The sequence below is a fragment of the Condylura cristata genome, unplaced genomic scaffold, assembly GCF_000260355.1.
Source record: "Condylura cristata isolate star-nosed mole 26May11 unplaced genomic scaffold, ConCri1.0 scaffold00021, whole genome shotgun sequence".
Classification (NCBI taxonomy): domain Eukaryota; kingdom Metazoa; phylum Chordata; class Mammalia; order Eulipotyphla; family Talpidae; genus Condylura; species Condylura cristata.
In genome coordinates this window covers 36,077,320-36,090,930 of record NW_004567122.1, presented here as the reverse complement: position 1 = coordinate 36,090,930, position 13,611 = coordinate 36,077,320, and the positions used below count along the sequence as shown (strand labels likewise).

The window sequence follows — 13,611 nt, the reverse complement described above, 5'->3', positions numbered from 1 at the left end:
AGGAAAGAATAAAAAAGGTAAAAAATGAAGGAAAGGAAGAATGATTTAATTTAAGCTATTCAGACTGCTGGTATAGCTAGCACTAAGAATAAAGGGACCTTTGAGGTGATGGCACATGGGACAAAACTGTTAAAGCAGTGGAGAAAAGAACGTTCTGATTATCACAGGGAAAGTTAGAGAGACAGCTAACCACACAGCAGAATTCTTTCCTGACTTATGCCTTGCCTTGTGTATGTCAAGCTGTGGTATTTCTTTTGCCTTTTACACAGGTAACATCCCCCAACCCCAAGGCCAGATCATGCGGAGTCAATCAATAACCCAGGCGATAGGGACTCTGGCAGCAGGCGGAGCCTGCGTGGTCACCCATCTATATGACCGTTGCAGCCCCAGTTTTGAAGTGAAGTGGTGAGTTCATTGCAGTTTTCAAGTGAGCTCTGCTCTCAGAACTTCAGCCATGAAGATAACAGGACTCTTTCTTCTTAGTGCCTTGGCTCTGTTGACTTCATCAGGTAGGTGTCTTTGCATATTTTTCTAATTTGAATAAAACTTTTGCGTGCTGATGCTTTGCTGAGCACATTACTTTCTAGACTTAGTCTAGCTAGTCTTGGATAGATCTTTTGGTCCAAGTAAGATGAGGTAAGATCAGTGGATGAGAAGCATAGAAAGAGGGATGTTAACATAACACAGGGAAACTGATTCTACTAGTGAGAACTATTCAGTGAAAGAGTGATTTTTGCCCTAGTGAGAGGCTGAGCTTTTGTGTGGGATATGGTAAAGAAGAGACAGAGTTATTTCCATCTTAAATATTTTTTTTACTCTAAATATTTAAGGTCAGTTTACAATTATTAAAATTTCAGAGTCATATGAAATATATAATAATGACTTCTCGTTAGTATTAAAGACAGAGTTTTACCTATTGAAAATTATTTTTGAGCTGCAGAATGTTTACAGGGAAAATATTCTGCTTGAATAAATGGTATGACTATAGTCCAAACTGTCTTTCCATGTTCCAGACAATTTTGAGACCATAGAATTGGAATATGCTCCCTTGATGTCATTGGAAATAGTTAACATTTTTGGCTGCACCTCAGATCTATCAGAAAAACCTACCGAAAGGCAAATAAGCATTTTGTGAAGAAGAAAAATAGTCTGTTGTAGTTGCTAAATATATATACTTATTGATGCTGTGGTCCCTTTTCCCCTCCTCGTGTGTATTAATACAGATAGATGCCTGCGGTGACATACGACTCATCAGTTTGCAGACTCAACTAAATTTTCAAATCTAAGGAGACACCAGCTGTATTTGTTTTTGACTGTTCTAGGGAGTTCTCCAAGCCCAAAGGTGCCTCACTATTTTCATAGCATCTAGTTAAGAATAACTACTTCCTAACCTGGATCACCTCAAAATACATTAAGATCAGAATCAAGTCTCACCGGCATGTCTTCTTTCAATTGCCATTGGATCATTTCCTTTCCCTTTAATGAGCATTTCTGCAGTTACTATCCCATACATAATGTGCAACTTGCTAGAGAAATCAGCACAGCAATTTTAAGTAGCTAGATGTAAGTTCATTAAGTATGAATTGATATGTAAGTTCAGTAAGTATGAACATTACAGTCCATGTAATGTTAACTGTAGGAAAGAGTTCTTTGAGAATTGATGGTGAGTTGTAAGAAGTCCATTTTTAACATTACGTACAAGGGAGCCGTAAATGTAATTGCAAAAGTTATCTTTGTGACAGAACATCTGCTTATTACTAGGGGTAGCTTTTGCCCAGGTAATATATAAGATCTGTATATATATATTTACTATAAATTTACTTTTACACATTATATCACTGTTGAGAGCAAAGGTCAAAACTGATGGTAAGAATGTCAGTGAACATCCAAAAGATACTTGTTCAGTGCTTGATAGATTTCAAGCAATAAGTGTGTGTGTGTGTGTGTATGACATTTCTGTTTTCAAGGAAATGGGTCAACCTTTCTGAAATTCAAAATTGAGATAGTTTGGTCATAATCATAGATTTTTGCTTCATTTTTTCAAGGTTCTAGCAGGCAGGATTGAGTAAACACTAGTGAGACGCCCTTCAGAGAGAGTGAAAATGGCAAGGAATGGGAGTGTAAGCAACCAACAGAAAAGTCATAGACTTTAGGAGGAAATAGAAATTCTGAATAAGAATAGTCTGACTTCTCTCATTTCAGAGCCTATTTAACATGTCTGATTTATGTTTTGTAGGTAACACTGGAGCTGACTCCCTGAAAAGAGAGGTAAAAACAATTTTGTAAATTCTTATCAGGCTGGAATTGCTTGTTCTAACCACAGTGCAGTAAATCCCAAAATACAAAATACAATCTTACTGTTCAGTAAATCCTAAAACACAAATGAGGAGCATGATTGCTAGTGAGTCTTGGTTTATTAAATGGAGATACTATAGGAGTTCTCCCATATGACTTATGTTGAAGGAAAAATATACTGACGTACAGATAATTTCTCTGTGATCTTATCAAGCTTGCTATGAAGGGCCATTTTGTAGAACAGGTATTTTTGATAGAAGCTTTCTTAACTCCATTCCAAGTAACCCTTCCTCCTTATAGCCAGTTTGATCAGGTTGACAGCAATCTCTCCCAGTGACCTAGGTGGAGTGGAATTTAAATGAGCAAAAGAAAAAAAATAAGCTGGTTTCTAACTTTAGAAAAATATTCTAAATCTAACTTTTCCATGTTTTAAAGGAAATCTCATAAAACTTGGAGACCATAGAAAGAAGCGCCTCTCTTATTACATTTATCTAGTGGGGAAGCAGATGACACACCAAAAGTGTATGCGAGAATAAGTTACTACATTTGATAAGTGTTGTATAAAAAATGCTAGGACCTTTGGGAATCTATCCTAGTTAGATCAGAGACAGTGCTTTTAAATACATGAAATTTATTCTGAGTCATGAAGGATAAATGAGGGTTCACAAAGTATAACTGATAGAGACATGTAGCGTGAGTAGTTCCAAGCTGCAGCTCAAGAACTTCATTGATTGATTTTGCACTCGACATACAGGAATTAATGTGTGGCTTGGGTGATTTGACTTCTCATCATCTTCATTAGACGATTAAAAAATTCATGAGATAATGGTAAAGTTTAAGTTGAATAATATATACAAAATGCTTCCATAAAAATTTCCATGTTGTTTTTACTTCCATAAAAGAAATAAGCTGTGCAAAGACACCAAGCACCTGGTGCCTTAGGTAACTGAGAGACAACCCGTGCACTCTGACTGGTGTGCAAGGAGGAGCATGGCCCCGAGGTGTGACTAACCCAGGAGGAGGCAGCACCTGCAATAATTTGAACATGAGCCTACTCTCGTTTTTCTTACTTAAACACCCCTGTTAGATAAGTGGGGTGGGGATAGTGTTCCCATGTTGCAGATGAAGTTACTACTGAGGTTCAGGAATGTCAGGTTTACCAGTGGCAGATACTTTGTGAAGAGCAGAAACTTACTTAAAGCTGGTTTTCACTTTTTGACTCTAAGTTTTGAGTTCTTTCTCTTAGAATTCTTTCTTTTGGATTTGAGAATTTCTCTTGGAAATTCTTCTCCCAATTTTAATCATACTCCTGTCTTTAAGCAGACCAACTCCAGGGAGGTAAAAACCATTTTAAAGAATTTATTATAAACTAAAAAAAAAAAAAAAAGATGGCAAATCATTGTGTCTAATTCACTTTTAGGCAAAATGTAGCAGTGAAATTAATGGATGTCCCAGGATCTATAACCCTGTTTGTGGGACTGATGGAAATACTTACTCCAACGAGTGCATTTTATGCCGTGAAAATGAGTAAGTATAAACTTGAATTTCTATTAACATGTGTGTTTTATGCTAGTTGTCTTCAAATTTTTGTATATCTTATCTCCCTAAAGCTCTAGTCATTATGCTAGTAACATGAATCTTGCATAGGAAAAAAAAATACCTACTTAAAAATTTTTTTTCTTATTATAGATTCAATATGATTATATGCAAAAATTGTATGTATAGAATAGTAGAAAAATATTGATTGTGTCAAGCATTGTATAAGACAATTTATACACGAATCTCTGATGTAAATTATACTACAGTCATCATATACCAGAAGAAATTGAGACTGATTAGTTTAAATAACTTGCTCAAGATTACCCAGGAATAATTGGCCAAACTGGGATCAAATTCCCTGCTCTTTGTTCTGTGCTTTAAGGTACCACACTAAGTATTTGTGAATTACAGAGGAAAATCCAGCATGTTTTTTGTTCAGTTTGGTCATACTCAGTGTAATCTTTGGAAATATGAGTGAAGTCCTCTGAGAACACACAATTAAAAACAGAATATTATGCCTCCTAAGATTTGCAAAAGTTTGGAGAATTTGCCAGGCCAGAAAGTAGAAAAGTTAAGCATTTGAATGGGGGGAAATCTTTAATAACATCACACAATGTAAATATGCTAAAGGAAGGAAAATAAGGAATAAGGAGAGAAGGTTTAGAATTGTTCTCTCAACTAAAAAAAAAATCATTTGCATGATAAAAATTCATGCTTTTACAGAAATACAGCAGATGGTCTGTATCTTTAAAAAAAAAAAAAAAGCTATACATGTAAAATGCCCTTAAAATTAAAAATAAAAATTCTTGGGGATGATAATTGTGTTTATTAAATCCTTCAAATCCAGCTATGAATAGGTGACAAAAAAAATTATTGTCTAACACTGTTACTCATGAAAATGAGAGCCAGCCTCAGTGATGTTCGTTGTTGATAAAGCTGTATGAAGGTGATGGGAATCAGACTCTGGTATTCAAAGCAATAGATTTCTAAGCACTCAACATATGCTAGTATCCTCTGCTTTCCTTGAATTTAGGACTAAGAAAAAACAGGTCATGGACACAAATAAGATAGCTTCTTGTAACTTGTGATAAATGCCATCATTGGAGGTATGAGCAGAGTGCTACAGGAGCAAAAACAGAAACAGCTACTCTTATTGAAATGGGTCAAGAAGGATTTATTGAAAGGATGACATTTAGACAGGACTCTGACTTTTGGTCATATCATAAAAATCATTTCAGGTTAAATAAACATGTAAAATGAGTAAAAGCAAAGAGATTCCACAAATAACTTGGCAAACTCTGTCATTCTGGAACTGACTGATATTGAAGACTTTACTTTAGATTCAAATGACTATAAATTTCCATACTCCATTGTTTAAACTTCCTATAACATAAACTATCTTCTTGAACTACTTTAAATCCGGTTAGCAAATTCTCAGAGATTACAAAGGATTGAGGAAATAGTTCCCCAGGGCAAAAGGTCTAATATTCTGGTTTTAGATCCAAAATATTAGGTGTACTGCTTTATGACAAATTTATTTCCACACTAACGACTTGTAAAAGGGACTTTAGACCATTTGTTTATTTTCTCATGACCTATGTTAAGGTCAAACATCTTATTTCCATCCAAGGGGAGGAGAAGGCAGTAGAATATCCTTGATTCTTGGGAAATTTCCAAGTGCCGAGACCAAAAGGCCTAATGTTTAGAGTGGTAATATGAGCATAAGAACTGGAACACACTATTTCCTTATCTTTTGATAACTACCAGTTCCTGGTTGCCCTTTTTATTATTTTTTTAAGTGTAAATACGGAAACATTTTAATACAAATAAAAGCTTCTCTTCCTGTATTTTTCAGAAAAAAAAAAATACAGGCCTAGAAGCAAAATGTGACGCTCCATATGCAACAATTTTTTTTAATTAGGTTTCTTTCTTTTTAAAGATTTATTTATTTATGCATACAGAACTGGGGTAGGCAAGAGGTACAGGGGTGGTGAGAAGATTCACCAGAAAAAGAGTAGGGGGCAGAACAGGCAGATTGACAAAGTACACTGCTGAGGGGAGCAGTGGGCGAGACAGAGAGGTCTGCTGTGCCATGTGGATCTCCTCTGGGGTGAGGATCAAACTTGCACTGAAATGGCTGAGGCTAGCTTGCAGTGCTCTACTTTAACCAGCTGCACCACCAGGGAGCGCCCATGCAGTGTATTTTCTAATGTTCCCTATTGCCTTTTTCTCTGTTGCCTAGTGAAAGCCCCAAACAATACCTTGCTAAGTTTGTCAGGCTCTGATCCTAGTTGTTGAGTTTTGAGATGGATAGACAAACAAGAGCTTTCATCTCACTTAGCAAATAAATTCACTAAGGACATTTTTCTACTGCTTCTGTGTCCTGTTGGAAAATCTATGCTGGCACGTTCTTTTCTGTAAATCGGCACTCTAGTAGAACTTTCTGCAGTGGTAGAAATGTTCTGTATCTGTGCTGTTCAATATGGAAGCCACTAGCCTCAGTATACTATCCATTAGCAATTAAGATGTTGCTAGTCTAACTGAAAAACTGAATTTTTAGTATTGATTTAACTGATTTAAATTTAAGGAGCTATGTATGTGTCCACAATATTTGATAGCAAACTTTAGAAAATTAAATCCTCGTTGTAGTCTGTTTAGATGTTTGTGCTTATATATACTGACTCAGGAAAATAAATACCATGAGTAGTTATAGAACAAAAAAAATATTAAAAACATAAAATGAAGAATCAGCAAGGTATCAGGTTAAAGATATTGGGGAGTCAGATGTCCTCATGTAGAGTTATTGAAGAATTTTTATAAGCAGTATATTGAAGGAAAGAATGGTTAGAAAAATGAGAAATCTGGAGACAGTTTCATGAGGAACAATTATAAGATTTAGGAATATTTAGCTGAGAGAAGAGAAAAATGGTTTGGGAAATGATGTGAGGGGGAGCAGTAGGTTTTTTCCTGAAAGGGAAGATGCTTAGATAGATACATAATTTCCTTTTTATAGGAGATAGAGATGTAATTTCCTTTTTCCAGATCTTGTTGCTCTAAAATCCCCAGAATTATAATGCTAAGGATCATTCAGTTAAAAAGTCCTGCTGTAGCCCATGCATCAGCTAAGATGGGAACCTGGTAGCTAGGGTAGTGACATCAGGCAAAAGAAGCAGCCATGGATCCAGAGATTAGTGTCAGAGGTGACAGTTTACATAAATGCCCCATTAGAACTATAAACCTAGAAAGACACACACTTTTACTTTCTGTTGTACTAGTATAATAGTTCTCAGTATTTGGCAGAATAGTGAATAAATGAATGAACAGTGAATGATGGAGAAATAGGGGGGGAAATCTCAACCATCTCTATTTTAAATAAAGATCATCTTTTTTTCATTGTTCACCAATAGTCACCTTTTTATCACAAGGTTTAAATTGATTTTTTTTTTTCAATCTGTTCTGCAGGAAGCGCCAGATTCCTGTCCTCATTCAAAAATCTGGGCCTTGCTGAGAACCAGAATTCTGAAATCCCATAAGGTCACCATGATGCCTTGACTGCATGATTATTAAATAAAATGCATCTAAATATGTCCCATTTTTCCTATATGCTTTTTCCTTTGAGGCATATTTGGCTATATGATGGAGAGGGAATTGGGACAAAGCTAAAATGACTTAAGTTTTACAAAATACAGTAGAACAATTGTGTAACTTCAGACACCATTTCTTTCATGATCCTTTTTCCTTCCCCATTTTCTCCATGTTCTGAACACTGTATCTTAGGAAATGTGGTTGCAGATATTGAATGACAGGACATAGGCATGCATTATCCTGAATACATGTAATCCTATAGAGGACTCGATAGTGTTTAGTTAGGAATCTTTCAATCCAAAAACATGTTAGTCCTCACTTTTCACAGACTCAAGTGATCCCTTTAGATTTTCTTGGGTTGTAATTAAGGCCCCTTTGTGCCTAGGAGAGTCTGCATACAAAGCTGCCTATCTACGGTGGAACAGAGTTTAGTCCTAGGATTTTCTGTATCTGAGAATGTAAATTTAAGTCATGATCTCAAAGAAGCTCTCCATCAAAAACATTGACATTTCCACAGCCATGTTTTGGAATACACTCTGTATTTACCATTTATCCCAACTCCCTTACCACTGCCTCCCTCCCCCCAACCCCCACTCCCAGCCCACACACACTCAAAGGCAGCTTATAGTTTTTACTGAAATGAGTAGCAATAGTATAGAGCTCTTCACTTTTCTTGGTAGCCAGAAGGACTTATCTGGGCTTGCCTTGGAGATCTACTTCATCTGGCCTGACCTGTTTGCACTGAAATAACCAGAGGAAAGAAAGCTTAATTCTGAAATAACTTACAGAATTGTCTCTCTTACCACCAAACCATCCCATGAGAGTTGATCATCAGACCAGATGAACTGATTATAAGAACTCTGTGTAGTTCTCTTTGCTTATCTTAGAAGTAAACTTAGGAAAGTTAAGTTATGTAATATCACTAGCAAATAAAGCAGCAGTGTTAGTTAGATAGCACAGCTGACTCTAACACTTTTTCCTTTAAAACACAATTGCCATGGCCCATAAAAATGCACCAGAAAGCTTAAATATTTAAAGTATATCAAGCTATATTAACCTCCCTAGCCCTGGCACAGCAGGTTAAAGCACAGCACTAAGAAGCTAAAGCCACTTCCGCATGAGTTCGATTCCCGCCTGCCCTGGAGGAGATCCACATGGCGTGGCAGACCTCTCCTGACCCGCCTGCTGCTCCCCTCAGCAGTGTACTTCGTCGATCTGCCTGTTCTGCTCCCCTCTCTGTCTCTGGTGAATCCTCTCACCCTCCACATCTCTGGCCTGTACCACAGTTCCATATGAATAAATAAATAAATCTTTAAAAAAAAAAAAAAACAATTGCCTGAGGTAAATTATTCCTTTGCTATTTCTTCCATAGAAACTTTACAAAAAGGCCTTTATGTTGTTATGCAGGGTCAGCAAACAGAATAGAAATAGGGAGGAACCTCAAGAGAAATAAAGTATCTGTAATCAGTTAAAAAAAATAGGAAACAATTTGAATTCTAAGTTCATGTGAAGAACCAAGCTAGAATGGAAAGATGGGAAGTGGCTAAAAGCCTGAGACATATCAGATTCTCTGATATTTAGTGATGGAATAGGTAACCAAGTTTAACCAAAAATAACCAATCAAAATTTGTGCCACAGTTGTCTGACACCCTGTGGTTAATTTCTTGTGATAGTCATAATGTCTGAACCTTGAGGTTTAAATCTGACCACTAGAGGGTGCTGTGGAATGCCAAGTGCCAGTCTCATAGAGCCTGACAGCTCACCTGTACCTAGATAACAAAAGTTATGGATGCAAGATGGCTTCCAGCATCTTGTCTGGGATTCTAGAGGACTCTTGAAGGGCACCTCTAAATTAAAGAGCTTTGCAGGATAAGTATTATTTAAACAATGAATGTTAGAAATTGTAATTTGTATTTGACCATTTTGCAGGTCTGAAAGGAAAATGTGTGAACATTATAGACAAAAACAGTACTTAATTCTCCGCTCTCAAGATCTCACCTATTAAAAGAAATACTGAACCAACCTACATTTCTGCCTAGCCATATTTTGGGGACCCCAAATCTGACTGTTGTCAGGCTAGGTTGTCAAAACATAAAATGAACCAAATAAGGCAATAGCACTCCAAGGAAGAGAAAGGATTGACAACTAATAGATGCCCAAAAGCAAATTCATGAGTGCAATTCAAAGATCTAATTCTCAATTTTTTTTTTTTAAAGGATGGGACAAAGTGAAATTTTACTTTCCTCTCTCATTCGGTCACCAAAAATAGAAATGAGAAAGCTGACTTTGGTGAGAATTCTTAACCTTTGCCAGCTTCCACCATTTTTCCCAGGATCACATCTGCAGGTCTGGAGTGGGTGGAGACTCTCAGTGTCTTATTCTGATACCAGAAATTTTAGAGGTAAAAGTAAAATTTTACTTTGTCCCATCCTTTCCAAATCCAAATTGGCAGGGGGAAAAAAAAAACATTTTTGAGAATTAGATCTTTGAATTGTGACTCTTTAGGTCTTGGTTGGGACCCTCTTTTTTTTGTAAAGCATCATATAGTGGTTAAGTTTATTTCAGTTGAAAGTGCTCCATGATGACCAGTAAAATTCAGGATTACCTTTGATAAGTTTGACCTGCTTGTTCAATCTTAAAACAAGATTTTACTTAGCCTTCCGCTGGATCCTGTCCAACTTAAGTCAGACAGGGTCTGATTTCTAAGCCAAACTCAGTCCAACTCTGGCCAATTTCCAGACTGTCCAGAAAACAGAATGCTCAGAGTATAAACACTCATAATGAAAAAGCTGTGGAGTTAGGATCTGAGAGGAACTTAGCTCCAGAGGTAGCAAGAAAGTGAGTTCAAGGGACTCAACAGATACCTACATCTAGTTGCTCATTGCTCCTGGGAGACCGCTATGGGAATTTCCTCTGATCCCTCTTCTGAAACCAAAATGGTGAAAAAATAAACTGAGGCATATTTTAAAATGTAAGAGTTTATTTAAGCAAAAATCAATTTGAATAGAGCAACATCCAGTCTAGCTGACAGAAAGGAGCTCTGAGGATCTATAGAAAATGAAAGACTTTGAGAGGCAGAAGGACGTGGGAATAAGGAAAAAATTCTACACAAAGGAAGTATGTTGGTTATTGCAAAGTTGCTTTCCTCTGGGGCGTGGCAGGGGCTTCACCAGGTGCCTTATGACTAATACTGGTGAGGAAATTTCTGATGACTAGTTTTAAGATTCCATTTCTGGAAGAGCTGAAACTATATTAAGTATTGATATGGGGGAGCTTACTTAGCATAAGTAACTCCACTTTAGATCTGTTGTCTTGTTAAAACAGGCCCATCAAAAAGCATGTGAGTGACTAAGTTTATGTGAGGTAATTACCTAACTGAAATGTTATAACTGAAATGACTACCAAAATTGATTAAAATTTCAAACTTTGTAGGAAAATAGTAGGAAAATTTCATCTGAAGGAAGGATACCTCTTAGAAATCCAGTGATTGTTCTCAATTGAAGGGAAATAGAATGATAACACCATGGAAACAAACTTTGTTCGTTCTCTACTGTGTGACCAACAGGACAATATCTGACATTTGGGAGGCTCTCAGTTAACACTCTTTTTATAGCATAAGTAACTAGGGAGGAGGGATGAACTTGTCTGGTTGAACCAAAGGGTAGAATTTAAACTAATTTGGTAGAAATTTACAGATTTGGGCTCAGTAGCCAAACATGTTCAGGGGCTTTGATTTCGAGTGCCCAGATTGGAGTCTAGCTTCCCTACCATCTAACCATGTGGGAGAAGTCAGTGTTCCTCATCTCTAAGGTTAATAATAACAATTTTTTCATAGAGTAATTAGCCTCTTACCTTCCAATACAGTAATTGCTCAGAAAGCACTGATATCATTATTTTATCGTTCACCTTGTAAGTCTTGAGCTCACTGATACATGGATAGTTCCATGATACACAATTCATCCTGAGAGATTTTTATGGAAGAGATTCCTCAAATGGGTACAATATTGGACTAAAATTTCTCTCTTTTTAATTGTAAAACATTCCCAGACTTATAAACCTCACCATCACCATAAGAGTGGTGACTGAGAAGTTTTGTGGGTGAGGAGAAGGGTTTTTGAATCAGACAGGACATAAGGGAGGAAACCACTGTTGGGTGCCATCCAAGGGACAGGGAAGGATCGCTACCTTCTCTAAATGTAGAGCCACAATTGCAAGTACACTCCATGATGATAGTTACTGGGCCAGTAGAGCTCTGAACAGTGTCTTATTTGCTTTCAGAGTATGTGAAATATAGAGCTGTTAAAAGCTAAGACCATATCAAAAATATTTCTGACCTACTAGAGGAACAAATTTTTTGGAAATTAAAAAAAAAAGTAAAGTGCAAAGCCTCCTGAGAAATAGGAACATCAAAAATATTGAACCTTTATTTCCATTTCTCTACCTCACTTTATCCCCTATAAACCTTAGGTTATTTCTGTTAAGTAAAAGTACAATGCATTTACATAATAAAGAAGCAATTAAATTAAAATGTGCAAAGCTTTTAACTTTCAAAGCCTTAGCTCTGCCTTAGGTAGCACTTAGTTTCCTTTATTTAAGTAGTAACTGACTTTTCTCTAAAAATACATAGTTTACATATAGATAATAAAATGATATTCACAAAAACAATACAGATCTTTTGCTTTTTAATGCATAAAGACCCTTTGAGAAGCCAACAAAAAGACTGAGGAGATCAGATCAAAAGGCACTTAATTGAGGGACTGCTATTTGGGGCCAGGTGGTTTTAGAAGGTACTAGGTAATACTTTCTATTGATTATATGCATAATCATGAGTGTGAGATAAAAAAAAATTACCAATTTGTGAGGCTTTGTATTATATCCTGATGGAGAGAGAGAAAGGAATAAGAAAAAGTTGGAAATTAGGAGTCACCAGGTGTTGAAAACCAAAACACAAATACGTAACTGTGAGAGTTAGGGAGAGAGCAGAAATAAACATATAGAATAGAAAAAGAATTAGAAGTGGAATGAAAAAATAGAAGAATTAGAAGTGGAATGAAAGACAACACAAAATTAGTTAAATTTGGGAGGTCATTCAGAAGTGAATTTTGTTATTTTGAACTTCTCATGATAAATTTCAGTTTTTTAAATCTTTTAATGAGATAAATTTTATGTTTTTATTAAAATCTGTAACTTTATTTTTTTTACTTTTGCAATATTTGGGAGAATTCTGGAGACCTTTAAAATATTCGGAAGAATAACTTATAAAAATTAACTTTCAAACTTGAAAGATGGATATTAGCATAGATGAAAGTTAAGGAAAATTTATAAAGCTCTTAAGGGCAAACCCAATATTAAATGTTTCCCATACATTATCCCACTGAGTCCTCAAAAGAACCCCAACAATCTTTATTTTAAGAATTAGAAAATAGGTTCTTTCCCTATGAATTAGAAATAGCCAAACTACAGAATTCCTTGCTTCATCTGACATGTTACACTGTCCATCTCACTGATCACTTCTATTTAGTTTTTAAAAGATTTATTTATTTATGCATACAGAATTAGAGTACAGGCCAGAGGGGCGGGGTAGTGGTGCTGAGAGAATTCACCAGACAGAGTGGGGAGCAGAACAAGCAGATGTACTGAAATACACTACTGAAGGGAGCAGTGGGCTGGTCAGGAAAGTTCTGCCATGCATGTGGGTCACCTCCCTGGCTGGAAATCAAACTAATGCTGCAGTAGTGGTGGATAGCTTCATAGTGCTGCACCCTAACCTTTGTGCACCAGGGAGGGCCCCTTTTTTTTTTTTTTTTTTTTTTTGTTTCTTTCAGGAAAAGGAAAACAAAACTTTCTCTGGGTTCCTCACTAAGCTGTTTGGTCTCTGCATTATACACACACCTACACACACACACTCACTCATACACTCACACACCCACAGTATTTTGTCTTAAAGTAGCAGTTTTCAGACTTGAAAACTCATAAGAATCCCCTGGAGAGTTGCATTTTAAAAGGTCAGATCTCACCATGCAGATATTCTGGATCTTTTGAGTTGAGGTAGAGCCCACTGATCTGTTATCTAATTCAGCTAAGTTCCCCATAAATTTTTCCTACTTTCCTAAACTGATCTCTTCCTGCTTCACTTAATAATTTGTTGGTACCTCTCATTATCATTGCAGTCAACCCTGAAATACAGGAAAG

General features: G+C 36.4%; 1 protein-coding gene across 1 annotated transcript; it reads left to right on the top strand.

Moving 5' to 3' along the window:
• Positions 1–454: 454 nt before the first annotated feature.
• On the top strand, positions 455–7,342 carry SPINK1 (serine peptidase inhibitor, Kazal type 1). The gene is made up of 4 exons (XM_004686858.1): positions 455–509; positions 2,237–2,268; positions 3,716–3,822; positions 7,297–7,342. The coding sequence occupies exons 1-4, from the start codon at positions 455–457 to the stop codon at positions 7,340–7,342; spliced, it is 240 nt and encodes a 79-aa protein (XP_004686915.1).
• Positions 7,343–13,611: the final 6,269 nt, after the last annotated feature.